Source organism: Ambystoma mexicanum, chromosome 4q (genome assembly GCF_040938575.1).
Source record: "Ambystoma mexicanum isolate Mex_15411 chromosome 4q, UKY_AmexF1_1, whole genome shotgun sequence".
Classification (NCBI taxonomy): Eukaryota; Metazoa; Chordata; class Amphibia; order Caudata; family Ambystomatidae; genus Ambystoma; species Ambystoma mexicanum.
The window spans coordinates 1,286,906,699-1,286,928,556 of record NC_090928.1 but is presented as its reverse complement, the minus strand read 5'-3'; the positions used below and the strand labels follow the sequence as shown (position 1 = coordinate 1,286,928,556).

General features: G+C 44.7%; 1 protein-coding gene across 1 annotated transcript in view; it reads right to left on the bottom strand.

Moving 5' to 3' along the window:
- Positions 1–11,096: 11,096 nt before the first annotated feature.
- MEA1 (male-enhanced antigen 1) overlaps positions 11,097–21,858 on the bottom strand; it is a 56,093-nt gene continuing 45,331 nt past the window's right edge. The window contains exon 4 of the mRNA XM_069608912.1: positions 11,097–11,684. Coding sequence (XP_069465013.1) covers positions 11,521–11,684 — 164 coding nt within the window. The 3' untranslated portion in view covers positions 11,097–11,520. The remainder of the gene's footprint in view (positions 11,685–21,858) is intronic.

Sequence of the window (21,858 nt, the reverse complement as noted above, 5' to 3'; positions counted from 1 at the left end):
AAGGGGCTTGTACCCCAACATGGTTCTCTGCGTGAGTACTGCTGTCATAACAGTGCCATTCGTGTGCAAAAACAAAAAGAATTCCTCAGCATAAATGGGAATCCCTAAAACTGTAGCTTTTACAAATTGCCTTTTTCAACTCGTCAAACCATTTTTCCATGTCTTCAGTCCAGATAATTTTTTTCCTGAGTTGCCTGTGCTTTTTTTCAGAGCTTGCAAGAAGGGCCTTGTATATGAACTATAGTCCAAGACCCCTGCTCTCGCAGTATTACAGTCCCAAAAATCTTTGCATTTGCTTTATCGTGTGTGGCTTGCTGTTTTCAAAATAGCTCTAGCTCTCTCTGGAGTAATCTTTTTTCTTACACGCAAAATTAGCTGACCTATGTATAACACTTCTTGACAATATTGCAATTTCCCTTTGTCTACCTTATATCCTTTCTCTGCAAGAATAATCATCAGTTGAACTGAATCCCATCTTCACTCTTCCTCTGAGGTGCTACAGACCAATATGTCATCTACGTATTGCAACATAACACTTTCCAAATCAATATTGCTCAAATCCATCTGCAGGACTCTATTGAAAATCGATGGAGACTCACAGTACCCCTGGGGCAAGCGAGTACTTTTCAGTCGAGTTTGGCGGAAAGTAAATGACTTCAGATCCTGCGAGTCTTTATGCAATGGGATTGAGAAAAATGCATTTTTCAAATCAATCACAGTGAAATATTGTGCTTCAACAGGAATACTACATAAGATTGTTGCAGGATTAGGAATTCGAAGGAACTCGCCTTCTACAATCTGGTTAATCGGGTGAAGATCTTGAATTAAACACCACAACCCCTTTTATTTTTTTTGATCAGATAAACTGACGTATTACACGGTAACTCTGATGTCACTAAGATACCATGTTCCATCATGGCGGATATCGTCTTGAAAATACCCTCCTCTGCCTCTCGAGACATGGGATACTGTCATTCTCGAGGTAAAATTGCTCCTAGTTTTAATTTAATCTTCACTTCCCCAGTCCCCTTCAATAGGCCTATGTCATAGGGGCCACTGGCACTTTCGCAAATGTATTCATCAAAAAACTTGGTACGCTTCTGAGCTAACATTTTCTGGGGAACCTTGCATTTAATTGCTTGTACCCAATAAGTAATACTCATTTCACATATCACTTCATCATATGACGGATGGTCTCTAAACATATCCTCATCAGTGACGTCAGTCAATCTATAACCTTCCCCAATGGCAATCACTGTGCACCATCGTCTGCCTTCATAATCAGTTCTGTCAAGCAAAGCCATTTCTCCTCATACTATGACTGCCTGTAATTCTAAAGGAAAAACTCATCCTTCCTCTTCATCCGTAGGTATCCTTGGCCTGAATAAAAACTCATCATGTATTCTGATAGTTTTTCCTACTAAGCCTGGTAGCCATGTCAACAGAATGCGTACCCCATAGTAAAAGACTTCTGGTTTTAATGGCACTGCTCTTATGGACACTTGTCCTGCAAATGCCATAATAAACTCACTCACGTTTAAATGATGCATTCCTGGCGTTGAACACACTATGCCTTCATCAGTGAACGAAATCGTCATGTTCAGCTTAGTCATTAAATCTCGACCCAGTATATTGACAGGTGTCTGTCTTGAATACAATAATGGCACAGACATGTCACATTCCACTATAGAGACTGGCAATTTTTCAGTAAAAGGAACTCTACTTGTAGCTCCTGTGAAACCTTGAGTATTCATGGCATTTCCAGACTTTGTAAATTTTCCCTCTCGTATACATGAGCGTGTTGCACTCATGTCTACTAAAAGAGAAAAAGATTTGCCTCATATATTGACATCAACCCTCGGTTCCTCTTGAGGATTAGGCATCAGATAGTATCGAACACATCAAGTCTCCCAGTGAGCTGTTCTATTGTAGGTACATTCTCATCCCTGTACCTGTGAAAGGATTCCCTTCATCGACAGAGACACCCCCTATCCTAGGAGTCATCAATTGTCCCATGCTTGTGCCTTGCTGTACCTGCATGGGTGAATGCTGTGACTGCCCTTGTGGTGGATTACCTACTGTGTTTGCAAATCTTGCACGGCTCTCGGCGCTTGGGTTTCCTGCACTGTCTGATTTTGAGCAAATCCATCTCCACTGTGTTGAATGTATGCAGGCAGGTATGCGCGCCCCTCCGCCCCCTCTTGGGAACTGCCCATTTTGCATGAACACTTGGCTTCTACACGTGTGCAAGGTGCCCTGACATACCACATGTCCAACATACAGGAGGTCTCCTAATTTGGCCTTCCTGCATGCCTAGATTATCAATGTGCCTATTATGAAACCAACCTTGGTTATTCAGAAAATGTCCCTGATTATTCTGGAAGCCTCTCCCTCTGAAGTTTCTCTGAAGTTTCCCCTAACTCGTGGTACGAATTCACTATCACTATTACCTTGAACATACTGCCTTTGGTTATTCACCTGTGGCATGCCTGCTGCTTGCTGTGACTCTGGTCCGTCTCCGCTAGTCAACATCGCCCCCTCAATGGCGTACTTTGATAATGTTTTCTGCACCAATTTCGCCTCTTCATCTTTCCTAGTATCATCTTTCTTTTGATTCTTTTTTGCAAAAGTCTGCAATAATGCGCAATGGTCAGCTGAATTTCTGATCATGGCTTTGCTTCCATGTCCACTAACTACTTGAGCTGCTTCTGTACTGGTTCTGGCAGCCCCTGGCATAATATGTGATACAATACAGGTATAGATTTCCCCCAAGGCTGTCACGTCTCCAAGCTCCATTCCTCCTGAAAATTCTGAATGTAAACAAGAGGATCATCTCCTTCCTGCATTATAGCTTCCATATCTGACCTGTTCGGATACAGCACTCTAAGTGCTTTCCAGACTCCCAACCTGCATTTGTTAAATGGTGCTCCATCATGAGCCGTGCTCAATGCAGTAACATTCGAATATCCTGCTCTTGACCAAACGTCATCAGCTCTTTTCCCCAAGGATAGCGACTAGGAGACCTTTAATGTCCCCTGCAGCTAACATGTTCCCTCTTATTATCTTTTCTAACTCATGTATCCATTACCCAGCGCCGAAATTAAACTCGGGAGTTTACACCTTAACTTATTCTTATACATCTGTGGCTAAGGTATATACTGTAGCCTGGCTCCTCCTTTCTCTAACAAAGGAAACTGCGAAACCCCAAACTCACATTCGTCCCCCATTGCCTGTCTGTCCATAGCAGGGACAATAGTTCTGTATCGCCTTCTTCCTGGCAGTGGCCTTAACCAGCTCACATAAGGTGGCGAGGCTCCCCTCTCACCATGGGATCGCCCCTTAGGTTGATCTAGGAGCATCAGAGATTCTGATGCCCGAGATTTGGGTAGATCTAGATCTGACCATCTTACTTCCTTATCCATTGAAAAACATCCTTCAGGAGCACATACGTTTACGTCCCTCCTCCCACAGAAGGGTTCTCTGTCCTCATCTGACATATCCTGTCCCCAACTTGTGTGGCTTCTCTCTTCTTCGTCTTTATTCAGAGTCAGTCTATCTAAAGACAGCTCTTTAGGCTTAAACTACACGAGCCTCCCTCTTTGTCGTACAGCTTCCTACTCTCGAGTCGATCGTTTTTACCCTTTCCCTTCAGTTCTTTCTTAGTCCTCATATCATGATAGACTATTGATTGCGTCCCCAATGCTTCTAGAGTCAAACTCATCCTCTAGATTAGCTCTAGACGGAACTGCTACTGGTTCATGTATCGGGAAGAATTCTTCTATGTCCTCCCATGCCACTATTGGATAAGGATCCATTAATTCCTTTTCCACGCGTTAAAGATTGTGTGCTCTCTGCCTCCTCTTTCGTTCTATTTCATCAGCAAGCTCTCTGTTTCCTTGCTTCTTCACTCACCCGGTCTTCCTCCTTTCTTTTCATATCTTCTCTCATTTGCCCTTTGTATTCCTTCATCTCTGTGTCTTTGTATTCTTTTATCCATTAATTTCTGTTCTTTCTCTTTCTTTCTAACCTTTCCCACTCTCCGATTGCCCCCTGTCTGTTGTCATATCTTCTTTGTTCCTCTGCTCTTTCCTGCTTTTTCAGTTGTTCATCTTGATACAACTATTCCCGTCTTTGTCTATCTTTCCTTTTCGCCCCATCATCTTTCAGTCGTTCCTCTCTGTCCCTATCCTTTTTGTCCTGTGTGTCTCGCTCTTCCCTTTTCCTTATGCCCTCAATGCTCTTACCATTGAGTTTGAGCAAAATGTGGCCACCCATCCATTTGTTCTGTAAGAGCGCTACCTCATCAGCCTTATCTTTTTCTCCCTTCCATCTCTTTATTTCCCTTCCTATATCTAAGGATGTGCTTGGTCGATCACTTCTCTACTTGTCAGGTCTCTCTTTGTCCCTTGGGACTTTAGAGGTTAACTTCTTTCTCAGAAATGTTCTCTGCACCCTCATCGCTGCTTTACGCAGGCGACTCATATGCCGGATTGCTGTACCCTGTTGCTGCCTTAAGCTCTCTTAATGGGTACAATCTATCATCTTTTCCACTATCACCATTTACTTCAAGCGGGGCGGGGGGAGCAGGAGGCTCCTCACCCCCCTATTTGCATACAAGTATCCAGTCTTCAGGAGGCGGCTCTTCCCTTTCCTCCTGGTACATTTTACAGAGCTCTAAGCTCGCTAACCTCTTGTCTAACTCCCCCCCCCTCGTGTATGCTGCATGCAAATAGGTCATCAAATGCTGCAAAACTGCTTTCGATAGTGATCCCCCTTGTGGCCACGGTATGAACATCTTATCTGCCGTGCCTTTAACCCATTCCACACTGTACTGTTTAAGCTTAGGTGCGTGTTTCGGCAACTGTTCGCACAGATGTGTAAGTGGATAACATCCTCCATTTTGACTCGTCACACTTGACTGTCAATACTCATCTTTACTCTTAAAGATTTTTTTCAAAAATATGTTTCAAGAAAATAATACAATATGAGCATGCACCAATAGTCGCATGCTCCAAACCCTCTAGCACTTCTTACTCCAATCTACTTATTTCACTGAACACCATCAATTCAATTCCAACAAATAAATAACTCTTGAATCTCACGTTTTCCTTTTTTACATCTCTCAATTCCTCTATTAGTTCTTCACCACGTATATGTCTATTCAATCACATAAAACAAACAGACATATTCGACCGGCCACATATATCTTAGTCTGCGTTCCACAAGACTTTTATCCTTGCCCCTAATAAATACCCCAATTGAGATGTGAACTGTTCTCTTTGGACTGTCTTTAAATAAGTTTGTAGCCTACGTCATCCGCAAATAGGACTCTAGATACGGTTCCTTCTGTTACGTCTTTACAAACGCAGGACACTGGGCTTACTCTATCGTGGCTCCTTTCCTCGTGATTTCTCAATTGCTTGGCTCCTCTCAAGTCAATTACTTAATACATTGACGCTCATCGTCTCAAGTTACTTTTACCCCAACCTCCCTCCATTACTCGTTTTCCCCTCATCACTTTCTCCACTCACTGCCCATTCACAATTTTGCCAGCTCACTCAGTTTTTACTCACCATTCGATTTTCGACTTCCGACCCTGGGGAGCAACGCCTCTATCAGCCGCTTCAACCTTTCATCCATTCAGCTTCCTGTAGAAGTCGGGAGGGGGATTTTACCTGAAAACAAGGGACCCGTCTCACCTGCGCTTGCAAGGCTTTGTTTTTTTTAAAATAAAAATGGTTCCACTATCTACAGGGAGCTTCATGTCCTTCCAGTTAAATGGCAGAGGATGTTCGATATTTCCAGAAACCCAAAGCTTACTATCTCAATGGATTTTTAACCATCACCTCTGCTACCATGTGAACTGAGGGAGTCGCTCCAGCCCTTTAAGACAAGGTAGCAATACTATGAGATAAATGGGGATGCAGAAGTAACTCAAACATCAATAAATCGAAATGACTCAGGTAGTTGGCAAAAAGGTTGACTGTTTTAATATCAATGATCTAAAACAGGGAGTACAACAGACATATCACTGCATGGTTTCTCAATTTGATTCAGAAAAAAAGTCTAACTTATAATAAAAACTCGTCATTGTTGATATTACCCTACGTATTTACTAACATCAGCCTACGTGGCAAACTACAAAAACCTAGTGGCAATTGTGATCGGGTCTAGAGGAACATCCAAGTATACGTTCCATACTAGTCTAAGAAAGTGATAGGTTCCTTAGCAACAGGTGGGGCAACTAAGCCCTTCCCTCAAAGAGGTTACTATGAATGTCACTAAATACACAACGTCCCATTGGTTACACAAACTATAGGGCCCTTAATTACGTGGCCCCCTACAATTGGTTGGCACTCTTACATCCGTCAGTACTTTTCCACCTACGTTAGCAGCATGCATGCTAGACTTCCAGATGCTGGTGAGCAGGTCATAACCATTGCTTCCCACCAATTTGCATATCATCTGCTCAGTAGTCTGCTGTCAATTAAGGCTTTGAACTTGTCCTTGGAAATATTCTTTGCTCTGGAGAATTCAGGGGAGTGAAGGCAAGCTCCGCCTTCATGCGTAGGTGTGGTTCGTCATGTTTGTCTAACTCTAACTTCATCCTTCCACGTGACTGAAGACCACAAAACTGAGCGCTAGTGCATTTAAAATACTATTTTTTAATAGACCTCGGACGTCTTCCTTGTTTTTGTCCATTCCTTCTGAACACGAGTTTCGTTCTTTCACACGATTTGTAACTACTTTCTTTTCATCCCAGGGTAGTACGACATTGGCTTCTTGGGGCTCATCCAGCCTCGCCTTTCTGAGCTCTTCTTCTGTTATTGAATTGTTTTTTCAACTGCGACACACTGGAAAAGCCTGCCTTTTCTTGTCCAGCACTGCTATAATACGTAGTGGAAACATCTATTCTTTCCTTACTCCTATATATGTATACGTTGGCGCATGCCACATCTATTATTCACTAAAAGGCTAGCCTCAAGAATACTTTGTCTGCTTACATTTCTTTGCATATGTACACATGTAAAATGACTTGATAGCTTCATCGTTTCTGTAGCATAAGTTTCTTCATCTTGAGCCCAATATGTCACTTATCTTTACTTTCTTGATGCCTTATAGAATATCTTCATTCTCTAGTCTCTGCATCTCTTCTATGTACGTCAGGCTTGCTTCGTGTGACGTCACCATTCTTCCTGTTCATTCATTGGTCCTGCTTCTTCTGGGATTTCATTCAAATGGCCATCATACTGTCGTGTATGCATGTATGGCTTTCTCAATGGGAACCTTGCTTCCAGGAGTCTCCTCGGTATTGTTATTTTCACTGGTACTGCATGCGTCTCACACTCTGATTCCCAACATATAGGCAATATGGGCGAGCTGGTTGAGGTGGGGGAACTTGGCTCCTTCTCTACACTCCCCCCTCTGGGTGATTCATCGATCCCTCTCCCATCATCCTTCAGGTCTATGGCATACAAGCGTGTTGACGTGGGGGTAATTGGCTCCTTCTCTACAGACCACTTCTAATCTTATCATCACCTTTCACTTCCTGACATAATAGAAAACCTGGCTCTCCCCCTCATGACTCAGCCACACTAGCAGCTCTCCACACTGACATTGCTACCTTCTCCCACTCCCCCGACCTGTTGGGAGGGGCAGCAGTGTGGTGTTCCTCTACCCCCATCAACTCTTTTTCTTTTGAATATACCACTATTCAACTCCTCCCCCCTGCTCCTCTTACTGTTCTAGCTCCCCATTGACCCCTTGGTACTCTCAATGCTTCTGACCTCATCCAACCCTTCTCCTGGAGTCACTTCGTACTGACATCACCTTGTCATGCCGGGGACTAAAACCACCCCAAGCCTTTTGCCCTGAACTTAACTTCATCCCATTGGACCGCCCAATTACAACACGCCTACCCATTTGTGGGAACTCGCTTGTTCTGGTCTTTCTCTCTAATTCACTCTCCACCTCGGACCTTTCCATTGATCACTCTCCTTCTAATTGTCCATGGCTTACTTTAACATCTAGGTCCCTTCACCTACTTCTCATCTCCCCTCTTCAATACCTAAAGAGAAATTCAGGCAGGACTTGCTTTCACTTGGCTTCATGATGTGAGGACCACCTCTGAAATTCAAACCCTCAAAGCAAACATGCATCATGACCTACGGCACTGGAGCAGATTACGGACACCTACTAAAATTCCCTTGCTGCCCCAACCTCTGCCAAATCCTCCTATTTCACAAGCCTAATCGCCTCCCTTCGTAATCACCCCTGCAAAATGTAATCTACCCTCCAATCTTTGATCACACCTCCCAACACCCTATCTATCCCTCCTCCCTTTCTGTTAATAACTTTGCTCATGATTTTCCCCCCCTTCAACTTGCGACGCTCACAACCCTACTCATTCTCTCCTTCCCTCCCCTCCTTCTGACCACCATCTCTTATATTCAACTACTTCTCCCCTATTGAATTAGCACCAATCATTTGCAATGCCAACCCATATTGCACTCCTATCAATCCTTTTGCTCCCCAGGTTTTCAAAGATTTAGTCTCAATGACTTGCCCTGATCTCCCAAACATCACCCCCTCCCTCTCACCGCAGGACTGTGCCCTGCCTCATTCAAATCTGCAACTGTCTTACCCCTATTGAAGAAACCTTCTTCTGACCCAAACATCCCCACAAACTATTGCCCAGTTTCTCTCCTTCCCTCAAAGTCCTTGAGCCGGATGTCTTCGACTGGATCACGAAGTACCTTCAGGATAACTGCCATGGGGATTCACATCAATCTTGCTTCCGTTGGAAACACTCCTACGAGTCTGCACTCAAGCTGGTCTCCAATTTTCTCTCTAATGCTCCCCACTCCAAACGTTCTCATAATTTTGAAACTTTGTACCGCTTTCAACACTGTCCACCACTCTTCTCTCCTCCTCAGCCTCCAAAATGCTGGGTTTCAGAAATTAGCTCTTGTCTGGATTGCCTATTTGGAAGGTCGATCCTTAAAATATCTTGGAAGTCGCAAACCTCTGACTCCACCCGTCTCTGTGTCCCACAAGGATTAGCCCTGGGTTCTCTGCTCTTTACCCTCTATACCTCTGCCCTAGGAAGACTTATCTCAACATTTGGCTTTCACGATCACCTCATTGCTGATGACACATTTTTCTCTTCCCGCCCCTTCACCCCACCCAGCCACCTCGGAATGCATTACAAACTGGCTCACTCTAGCTTCATGCTGAACTCGAAGTCCTCTTCCCACCAGATCCCCCATTCCCGTCTGACCTTGCTCCCTCACCCCAGGCTTGCAAGCTTGGGGGGGTCCTCTTTGATAGCAACCCATGACTACAACATTCATAAAATGTGTCCTTTTCTTACTAACCGATAAAAACTCTAACCTCCACCATCATGTTTAGCAACCTTGACTACTGCTTAAGCCTACTCCATGGGTGTCCCCTCTACTCCTTCATTCATTTAGACAAAGTCCTAAACTTTGCTATACACACTCTACAACCTACCAAAATCCACCCCACTTCTATCTACCAGACAACATGTTGGTTGGCTCTCCATGCAAAACCCCTCTCTTTTCAAGTTACTTGACCTAGTCTAAAAAGCCATCAATGAGCTTGGCTTCTCCGAAACTGTTGGATTGTATCTCAGTTTACTCATCTTGTTCCCTCCTATCCTACTCTGCACACAACCTCATTGCCCCATACCTCACTGTGCCTCCTCTTTCTTCCTATGCCCCCTCCCCCCCACTGGAACCCACTACCCATAACAATGAAAGCTAGCCCTACTGTGCATCTCTTAAAAGCTTGGCTTAAGCTCCACTTATTTAAGGGGGAACGCTCCTTGCCCTCTCCCCCATGCTCCCTGACCCCACCACTGCCTCCAGTGAGACTTAAATGAAATTTTGTATAAATAGTACCTCACTATAGTTTGAAGCAGTTACCCATTAGGTTAATGCTACCTTTTGTAAGTCAGCTTTGTTTTATACACATCATTTTTCTATTTGTTTTGTTTCTGGCATGTGTTCCACATTCGACACCCTCATAAACTGAATCCCCACTTGTTCTCATCTTTGTGCTATTGTACAGGCACCCTTTTGTGGCAATGCCTCCACCATTGTAGATGTATTACTGTGAGTGGTTTCTGCTTCAAATCAAGCCTTCTGTTATTCAAGTAAATACAAATACCAACAAAATGTTGCCCCTTCAAAACCTGAATTCCACAATTAGAGTCACAGGTCCACTGTGACGCGAGATAGATTCAACACAAAACATGTGGTACTATTTGACAGGTTTAAGTTTTAAATAATTACATCAGATCTATGTAGATCATTTATATAATGCAAACCTAGCTACAGGAACAGTGTGCTGAAAGATTTGGTAAACCAGTCACGTGTCGGAAGACAGCAGTTACTGGAGATGTCATTGGGGTTCACAGTCAAACATTTCCAGATCTCTTTCATGGAATCATTTCTAGTGCACAACACCCCAAGGTTCTAAGACACACCCTCCCGGAATGCCATCAAAGATGAAGACTTTTATTCATTTTCTTGTACAAGATGCACACTACTGTTATTTCTGGTTTGCCGTCTAGTCCATATTACTGTGTCAATCTCTCTTTTTTCAGTGTCAGGACACAATCAAGCTTTCTCACGATTGTTGTTCAGGCTCCATAATTTGTTCGATAAATGTTGCCCTTTTTAAGCAGAAAACACAAATTAGTATTAAAAAAAAAAAGAGTGGGAAATTCAGAGAAAACCAATGGTGACTTTAACAAGGTAAAGGATTCTAGGCACGAAGGTGCCATTTTGACGACTGAGCACGTTATGAGGCACCGCCTCCTTTCCTGTACAGACCATGTGCTATTGTTCACATCCCTGTGTATCAACACTGCACCCTTTGAGAGGTTCTATCATTCCATGTCCTCACATTGCTATGATGGGGTAAGGGAAATACAAAATACACCAATGTGAGGCTATTCCCAACCAGTCTAAAAGTGTGCAGCGTCCCGTCTGTACATACATTTTACTTTATTTTTAGGTAGCATTATACAGAATGAAAGATCAGACAGTCTGCAAATTATCAGATGGGTACAGAGTTAAATAAGGTTTATTGGAAACGTGTGTGGTAAATTGTCACTGCCATGCCAACCAAGGAACTGCGCAGATTTCCTTAGAACTATAATGCTGTTGCTAGGCAGCATCTGCTGGAGGCTGATGAGGATTCCCCAAAGCCACAAGTGGAAAGAGTTGCCACTAGCACCGTAGAACCACAGCAAGTGGCCAGTGAGCCACCTGGAGTCCCACATCTACTCTCACCCGCCAACCATCATGTTACCAACCTGCCTCAAACACACCTTCAGACAGAGCCTGCCCAGGCCAATGTTCCACGTTTACTGTGTTCATTAGGAATGTAGGTTACAAAACAGTAAAGCAACAGGTTCACAAGAATCACGTATTACATCGGCACCAACACTTCCATAGCAGTGCTGTGAGGAGTCCATGGCCGAGTGGCCGCTCATTGCCACGCTGCATCATGGCCTGCATCACTGGTCCGAGACTGCAGCGTCACCTGCACCATATCCTTCCACTGCTCATCAGAAATCTGCTTGGCCCATGGTGGGACCCCTAGCGAGGTTAGCTTGATTCCAGCCATGGTTTTCTTTACCAGCTCCACATGCGCTGTGAGGGAAATGAAAAAGATCAGGGAAGAGGTATACACTTTTACTTTTACATGCAGTAGAAGCAGCAGTGGTATCCAGTTCATCTATTGTGGTCCTCCTTGCACCCAAGGGGAGGAACCTCCTCAATAAAGGCCACTTTTCTGTCTAGGCTGTGCATCAATCTAAAAGATAGAACAATCTGAACAGACCATAGAACTGATCTACATGTGGCCATCTGGAGCTCAAAAGGAGAGATCCCAACAGAGCGGACAAACTTTCCATCAAATTGTCTAATAAAAACCCCAACATGCAGGAGGAATCTCACATTAACTACAAAAATAATAATAATAATAATATATCATTACTGGTCTTTACTTTCAACTAATACAAATGTGGTAAAAGGGAAATATTTATCAATTGTGATCCTTCCAAACCCTGAACAGTGACCATGTCTGTGGTCAGCGAGTTCAACATCTGGCAGGCATACCCTTCTGCCTCTATTAATTAATTACTCTACCTTGGAAAGTATTCCCCTCCCCCCAAGCGTATTCATGTAGACAGTTTGTGTGGTTTTTTTTTTTACACTTTACTTTGATGTGGGTCTGAAAGTGTAAATGCACTGTTTTATTTAGGCTGCCTTTTTTCGACATGGAAAAAAACATCAATATAAAAATATAGACCACACCAAGGAGTAGAGTAAAAAAGCAGAGAGCATGCCAGCCACAGCAGGGTCACCAGTCAGAATGCCTAACAAAAGGGCACCAAGCAGGCCCATACAATGCTGCAACAGTTACCAGTCTGTCATTTAGGGTTTTGTTAGTCAAGCTTGTGTAAAGTGTACATGGGGAATCAAAGGGCTGCTTGTGCTTTCTTGGTGGCCACTCCCTGGTTGGACAGCCTTCTTAAAAATACTAAAGCCCAATGTTTCCCTACGCACGGACTACAGTAGAGTTACGACGTCACAACTTCGCTATTATGAGGTCGAAACAGTAGTGCTGATGTCACGGAAACTAGTGTCTCTTCATTCTGATCCCATCACAACACTTGGCTTGTGTTATATAAGAATTGGTGCAGTCAGACAGTGTGAGACTACACAACACTTATCTGCTTGGTATTAGGTAACCCACCTTTTGGTATAGGTCTGTACTACACAAGTTGGTAGTGTGACTGAGCAGCCAGGTCTATCTCAAGAGGGGTTGTACAAATGAAATCCGTAAATACAAGTAGCCAAGTAACACTTACGCTCAAGGCTCCTGTTATAAATAGTTATTTATTTAATTAAAATCAATTTTTAAAGAAGCGTTCTTTAAAAAGGCAATTTATGTAACAATATAAATATACTTTTAAATTACTTTTCAGAATCAGAGCAAGTTAGCGGATAATGTTTGGATATGCTCTGTTGTGATGGATATGAGCCTAGTGTTGTGTTCTATACTTTTGCTGTCATACTTTGCTGTGTTCTAATATGCGTTCCAGAACCCTGGCCGGCTCTGGAACATAAGGTGGTTGGAGAGGGCCTAGGCTGGGTGCCTGTTGCTCTCTTCTGTACTTAATAAACGCTCAGATTAAATATACACCCGTGACTGCATCACCTTTTATCACCTAGCCCACCCCCCTAGACGCTTCCAAATAAGGCAAATACCTTATGAGGTGATTATAATATACAGGAGGGGAGCAATCCACAGTATAAAGCTGCATGTAAAGGTCCTATAGCACTTACAAGTAGATGCATGGCAAAGCCCACAGCCCTCGACTATTTTGTACAAGGCCCAGAAAAGGCAAGCTGTCGGCTCACGATGCTCGTGTCCCTGCACAGAGCCTAATTTTGAACTGGTGTCGCACGAGCCCTGTCCCACAGAAGTCTGGTTTCCTTCCTGCCTCCAGTGCTGCGAATATTTTATATCTTCTAAAAGAATGAGCCACGAGACTACACCAGGCTCTGCGCTGCGTCCAACCATCTCTACTAACCTGGCAGCAGGCCTCTAACCCCCCACCCAGCCAGGCTGGAGCCAGCCCCACACCACTGATTCGACTCCCACACCTTTGTACATTTCACCCACCAGGTCCCAACCCCCATTTAGTGTCCACGAGCGATCTAAGCAAACACTGCTGTATTTCTTCCACGAAGCAACACACATTCTATGTAACACGAGGTACCAAGGGGGATAAATTAAAGATCAAAGCCGGAGGTGGAGACCTTGAGCGCATGAACTGCAGTATCAACGAAACCCAGACTGTGTGGGTCTGAATGACTGTATTTCACCCTCCCTTCTCCTTGGCACCATTTCCTGTGCCGCCCAGGGGCCTGCCACAATGAGTCAATATCCCAGCTTAGCTTGTTTAGCTTAGATAGAAACAATGTCTTAATATTTGACCCCACCTTCACTGCGAGAGGAGCCCAGCTGACCCACGTGGATCCAGACCGACGAGGAGGAGCCGACCAATGACAGCCTGGCATCCCCTATTGGATGTTTAGAGTGCTTCCAATCAGTGGCACCCATTCTGTACCCTATGTATGACATATGTTTGGCTTTAAAGCCCATGTTTATTCCTGTAATGGTCAGCGTGCTCTCGGGCAGCAGAGTCCTTTGCTGATATTTGTATTCTGTATAATGAAACCTAGTTATCCTTGCAACGCTATCTCCTGGCCTATTCCCCTAGAGGGTTGTCTTTACTCTGGAGTGTGCATACAAAGGGACATGCCTTAATTCCGTGACCCTGGCGTGATTCCTTAGCTGCCGTACATGCGGCAGTATCCCAGCAGCCTCTCTGGAAGGGCCGTGCCCACCTACGGTGACTAGTCCTCTTAAACACATACGCTCAGTGGCCTTGTGGGAAATCCCACCTGCTCTTTGAAGCGAGGCCCAGGCCGGTTGTGGATTCCCCATGAACGGAGGATTTCGGAAGAGCGTGAACACGTGAGTATAACCTGCAAGGATAACAATGTTTGGGTGGGGAAATGAGACAGGTGAACACGCAGTGACTGAAAGTTAAAGTACGCTTATGTTGGTCTGGTGATTGCAGAAGATTTTTTTCTGGCCAGTTTTCATTCAACACTTGTGTATGAGCGCGATAAAAATAAAATATCATATCATTCATTTATTATCTTTTAAGATATATTGGAGACAAGAAAAAAGGAATACGGGTGCCTCCCTGAGTGAGGGGAGAAGGTGGTACCACAGTGCACTGTCTCGACCAGTGCGGGAGATAAATATAAGAGGACATTTAGGAGCTCCATATAATTAGAGAGCTTGGGAAAAGTAGTTACAGGAAGGTGGGGGCACCCGATGAGCCACCTGAGTAAACAAGACCGTACCTAGCCCAAACAGAAAGGATTCCAGTCAATCAGTATGATACGATCTACATAACCTCATCATAACTAGATATCAGCCTTGATTCACTGGTATGTATAGCACTATCACAATGGAATAGTTGTATCCCTCCCAGGGCACGAATACCCACCTACACCCCTCTGCAATAATCACTACTCACCTTCGCAGCACACATCACCATTGCAATTAGAATGCAGCCCAGCCCTACAACATAATTCGGTCCAGCTGTACACATAAGCAGTCTCCCTGAATTGCCTACTGTCCTGACAGTCTATCACAGTAACTATCCAGATTTGCATGGGTCACTATCAGGGACTTGGCCACCTCCAGTTACCGTTCTGCCAGCTAAAAATAAACACACACACATTCTAGAATTCGTCCTTCAAATCTCACATCTCCATCCTCCAAAGACATTCAACCCACAGCGCTTTAAAGCCATACCAATGACAGTAGGTGCTATACAAATACCATATAACCTAACACACACAGACACAGGTTTAAAATTGAGAGAGGCTGGGAGCTATTTAGCTGCTGTATCTAGCCTAGAAGAGCCTGGTTAGCTTCACACCAACAGCTACCAGGAGCTACTTTTAGCTCCCCAGGTCAACTGGTGCCAAACAAGCACACCTATGTGAATGTCACTATATGCATTTCAAATCAAAATAAACAGTAGGACACATCTATACAACAAAGCACAGGAGGTTATAAATAATGGACAAAATTATAAGCTTTGCATTTCATGTGGAAGACGGATTTGCGGAATCCTATGTTCTAGCTCCTTGTTCCCCTGTGGTAGCTCCTGGTCACTGGTTAATGCTGGATACCCAGGAGCTGCTTTTAGCTCCTAGTTCCCAGTGGTAGCTCCTGGTCACTGGTTAATGCTGGAAACCCAGGAGCTGGTTTTAGCTCCTGTTTCTTCAGTGTTGGCACCTGGTCACTGGTTAATGCTGGAGACCCAGGAGATGCTTTCAGCTCCTAGTTCCCAGTGTTAGCTCCTGGTCACTGGTTAATGCTAGGATACCCAGGAGCTGCTTTTAGCTCCTAGTTCCCAGTAGTAGCTCCTGGCCACTGGTTAATGCTAGATACCCAGGAGCTGCTTTTAGCTCCTAGTTCCCAGCAGTAGCTCCTGGTCACTGGTTAATGCTGGATACCCAGGAGCTGCTTTTAACTCCTAGTTCCCAATGGTAGCTCCTGGTCACTGGTTAATGCTAGATACCCTGGAGCTGCATTTAGCTCCTAGTTCCCAGTGGTAGCTCCTGGTCACTGGTTAATGCTGGATACAGAGGAGCTGCTTTTAGCTCCTGCTTCTTCAGTGTTAGCAACTGGTCACTGGTTAATGCTGGATACCCAGGAGCTGCTTTTAGCTCTTAATTCCCAGTGGTAGCTCCTGGTCACTGGTTAATGCTAGATACCCAGGAGCTGCTTTTAGCTCCTAGTTCCCAGCGGTAGCTCCTGGTCACTGGTAAATGATGGATACCCAGGAGCTGCTTTTAGCTCCTGCTTCTTCAGTGTTGGCACCTGGTCACTGGTTAATGCTGGAGACCCAGGAGCTGCTTTTAGCTCCTGGTTCCCCAGTGGTAACTCCTGGTCACTGGTTAATGCTAGATACCCAGGAGCAGCTTTTAGCTCCTAGTTCCCAGTGGTAGCTCCTGGTCACTGGTTAATGCTAGATACCCAGGAGCTGCTTTTAGCTCATAGTTGCCAGTGGTAGCTCCTGGTCACCGGTTAATGCTGGATACCCAGGAGCTGCTTTTAGCTCCTGCTTATCCGATCCCTGCATATTATCGTGTGCGATACATCATTTTTCCTGCATTTTTAAAGTATATTCATAAATCTATACAGACCACCATTACTTGGTAATCCCCAAGTGTTGCAAACAGTTAACTCCTGAATTTGCCTTACTGCTCAGCCTATGCACACAGTGCGGGTTTGACAAGACCAGGTGTGAAAAGTCCTAGCTCGTCAACTAGGGTGGTGTTTCAAAACTCCACACAGGGGTAGTGTTGAAAAATCCTTTTGACAGTGATCAGAAACTCTTTATGATCTGCTCCACCCTCATGGACTCTGAATACTCCCCACATAAAGTCAAGCTCTCATGAATCCCACACACACCATCCCCTCAAAGATCTGAACAGCTACCAACCTCTCCAACTCCTTCATCCTAATTTTCTAAATGTACAGAACAAGATGAAAGGAACCACTTGAAGCCCATGGTGAGAAGTGTTAAGTTTGAGGTCCAGACAGCAAACAAGTTCATAAGTCCTTTAATAAGTCAATACAAGCAGACAGCAGGCACCCCCTTTAGAGGCAGGCTCCAACTGACCGCAATAGAACATACAGTGAAGCAAAAACATTCTCATTAGAACTTCATGACATCACAATTACTCAGTTTTGTCAAAACTACATATGATGTGTAAATGACCATTTTACATGAGAATAAGAAAGTGAACACCAGAACACATCTCTTCCCTTCAATTTGTGGCAATTTAACCTAGGTAATAATCATTCAACCTGACAGGTTTTTTTTTTACTCTGTTTGCATTCAAGCTGTTGTTGTGACTGAACGCTGTTCTCACATTCGGTTCAATTGGTTCAAACCTATGTTCATCCTTTCCATGCTCACCCGAAACTTGCTCTTCTCTCTCTCCCTGACCAACATCATCGTCAAGCTTATTGCACTTAACCAGTTTGGCCATTGACCAACATTCTCCGCCCTCCATGATAACAACATTCCCCCTGATCACAGCAATCGTCTTAGGTCCAATTAATTTACTCTCAATACACTTGTGAGAAACCCTGGGATTATTTACATAAACCCAGTCCCCCACTGACCATGGTATCACCTTGACACCCCTTTTTGTATCAAACCTCCCTTTGTACTCGTCTTGGGCCTCTCTGATGAGATCCATGATCTTTTCCCTGTTTACATGTACACTCTTTGCTAAGTCCAACCAGCCCGGACATAACTTTGTACTGGGTTGTCTTCCCTTGAGAGATATGAAGGGTGAAATGCCGGTGACAGAGTGTGGAGTCACGCAGTAGTTCCATACCATCTCCCTGAGAACTGTCTGCCATCTTAGACCAGAAGCCATGGCTAATTGTAATCCTCCCTTTAGGAATCTGTTGGCTCTCTCAACAAGATCATTCGCTCTAGGCTGGTAAAGTGCTGTCCTGTAGTGTTTAATACCAAACCTATTGAGGAACTCCACCATTCTATCCGAACAGAATTGTATTCCATTATCCGATACAAGCTCTGAGGGGAATCCCTCCCTGTAGAACACCTCCTCAAAAAAATTAATCAATTGTGAAGTGGTTGCTTCCCTAATGGCTTTCCACTCAACCCATTTAGAGTGATAATCCACCAGGACAATACAATATTTATAATCCTCTCCCAGTTCCTGTATAGGCACTATTAAATCCACTGCTAATTTTCTCCATGGCTCTCCCGGAACACTGACAGGTCTTAAGGGGGCTTCTTTAACCACCTTGCTTTTGTCACTTCTCTCGCATTCTTTACAACTCCTCACGCACCTCTCTACCTGACCATCAATCCCTGGCCACCAAAAGGATTGTCTGATATGTCTTTTGGTACCCCCCATACCTAAATGACCTTGGTGAGCGATGTCCACTAATCTGGGCCTGATATCACAGGGAGGTACAATCTTCATACCTTTTCTGATTTGAGATCCATCCTCTGATATGCTCAACTCCTCTTTAATGCAATAAAAATAATCAAATTTCTTCTCAATGAGGTCTTTCCTGGGTCAACCTGTTTTGGTCCACAACTTGATTTGCCCCAGGACTTCATCATTAGCATCGGCGGATTCCCATTCCTATTTGCTTATAGCATTGTGTACAAGTTCGCAAATGCCCACAGTACACTCCGCACTCACATCCTTCAGGCTCTCATTCTGTGCAGGCAGTCTAGAAAGACAATCAGCTACCACATTTTCTCCTCCAGGTATGTACACCATCCTAAAATCATATGCCAGCAAGTCAATCATCCACCGAGATATTCTGGGTGAACCTTTAGCCCACTCTGCACTGCCCAATAACTGGACCAGTGGTTTATGATCTGTTTACAACAAACGACTGGCCCCATAGAAACAATTTGAAATGAGACACTGCCCATGACACAGCCAGGGCCTCTCTCTCCACCACGGAATAATTGCTTTCTGCACCCCTCAGTGGTCGGGAGGCAAAAGCTATAATGTGTTCAATATTACCATCATACTGACAAAGAGCGACACCAAGCCCTAATGTGCTTGCGTCTACAGCCAGCACAGTTCGCCTACCAGAAACAAACCCTCCTAATGAAGGTGCTTTCACAATACTATCTTTAATCTTACTAAAGGCAGTTTGACATTCTTCAGACCACTCATATTTGGTGCCCTTTTTCAATAGATCTCTCAAAGGAGACGACATGGTAGAAAACCCATCGACAAACTTGTGATAGTACTCCGCCAACCCCATGAACGAGCGCAACTGTTCTTTATCCAGGGGTTGGGGAGCACCCACAATACTATCAACTAGTGACTTCCTGGGAGAAATACCATTGCAGGAGATCTTATGCCCCAAGTAGTCCACTTCCGTGACAGCAATCTTGCATTTCTCCCTTTGTACCGTCAGACCCGCATCCCTGAGCCTGACCAACACTGATCTAAGTATCCTATCATGTTCAGGACCATCCTTGGCAAAAATGAGAATATCATCTTGGAACACTGTTACTTTTTCATGACCTTTGAGTACTGTCTCCATTACTCTCTGAAATACTGATGCCGCTGAGGCCAAACCAAAGGGCATTCGGTTATACTTGAACACACCTTCAGGAGTAATGAATGCAGTCAGATGTTGGCACTCTTTAGACAGCGGAACCTGATGATAGGCAGCAGAGATCAATGATGGAAAATAACCAAGTTCTCCTAGTGTGGACAAAACTTCTGAAATATTTGGTAACGGGTACCTCTCCACCACTATGTTCTTATTGAGAGTGCGTAGGTCGACACACAACCTTATCTTACCATTAGCCTTGGTAACCAGAACAATTGGAGAAAGCCATTCAGTAGCTACAACTGGCTCAATCACCCCTTTGTCAACCAAACTATTAAGGTCCTCCTTCAGTTGTGCCCTCATTTTCAGTGGTACTTGACGTACCTTGTGTACCACAGGTTGGGCATTGATCTTAAGCTTAATGTGATGCTCAAACTCTTTCAACCTTCCTAGACTGTCAGAAAACACTTGTGGAAATTCCCTGGTCCAGGAATCTCCCACCTTGGCAATGGTGACAGGATCCGGTGCACTAGCCTGTACCCTTAAACCCAACTTCTTCTGCTCCTCCCAGCCTAACAGAGAGGTCCCTTTTTCCGCCACAAGGAGAATGGCCTAGCAGTCCCTTTCCTTATAAGTTATTTTAGCAAGAAATTCACCCAGGATTTTTATATCAGAATCTGCATATCCACACACCCTGACATTGGTAAGGCGAACAACAGCATTGCTCTTCCCCAAAATGTTTATCAACGTGTCTTAAGATATGATGGTCCAAGGGGAACAAGTATCTACTTTAATTGCAAGCTCAATACCATCAACTTGAAACTTATCCACAGGACCTTTGGTCATCCCAGACATCTCTGAAATTTCAAAAATGTGCCTTGGTGTGAATTCTTGTGTACACGATACTTCATGAATGTTGTACCCCTTTCCAATGCCATCTTCGCCATTGTCCATTGCCTTGAACTCTATACTATTGATAGCATTACCCTTGCAGACGTTAGCAAAATGCCCTTTATTCTTGCACTTGAAGCATTCTGCATATTTGGCGGGGCATGAAGGATAATTCACACCATGTCTTGAACTGCCGCAACGAGAACACATATTCTTCGTATTGCCACTTCCTCTCTTCACTGCGGAAAAAACAATTTTTTTCTTTTGATTAACAACACAGAGGCCGATGGAAGATTTGGTTTGTCAATCCTAAGTTCTTTAACATACTGTGAAGGAGTAAGGCTCTCTTATGTGCAGAGGGAAATCTCTCCCCGCCCATGGCCACCAGGTAGTTCTCAAACATGTCTCTCCACCTATCCCAAGCAATTGGAGGTTGCCCCGGTTCACTCAGGAAGGGGACAGGAGGTGGAATGGAAGTAGCCATATTTTGCAGCTGCAGCAGGGCACAACAAAAATGAAACTGTTGATAATCTTCCTAGTATGCCAATGAGCAACAGAGAAGAGAAAAAAAAAAATGTTGCACGCTCCCATTAACATATTGTGCCACCTTGTTTTGTCATAATGGGCTCTTGTCGTACTGCATGAATATAAAGTGCTCCCAGAGTGGGAAGATACTGTTGCTAGGCAGTATCTGTGTCACAATGGAAGATCCAGGGCTTGATCAGACTGCGTTCCTTTCTCCACTCCGAGGCGTGGAAGATCTGTTGCTGAGCAACCGACGTCACAATGGGAGGACCGGGGTTCCTGGAGGTCCACGCGCCCTCTACAGCGTGTGTCTAGAGGTGCGCACAGGAAGAGGAAGCTTGCTCTGGAGCTCGCGCTGTGTCTCGCGCTGGCCTCCTCAATGCCACACTCCCCGCCGGAGCTCAAATGCAGCACAACGCTGCAAGGAAGTGCGCGCTGGAAGGGGAAGCTCGCTCCGGAGCTCGCGCTGACCTCCTCAATGCCACGCTCCCCGCCGGAGTTCAACTGCAGCACAACGCTGCGAGGAACCTCGCGCTGGCGTCCGCGCTGGAGGCTCGCGCAGGGAATGGCTCGCGCAGGCTCTCCGGCGGCTCTGGCCCTTTTCCAGGGATTTATATTAACAGCGGCGCCAAAGTTAAGCGAACAGCGACAGGTGCTCACCTCCCTACGTCTGCC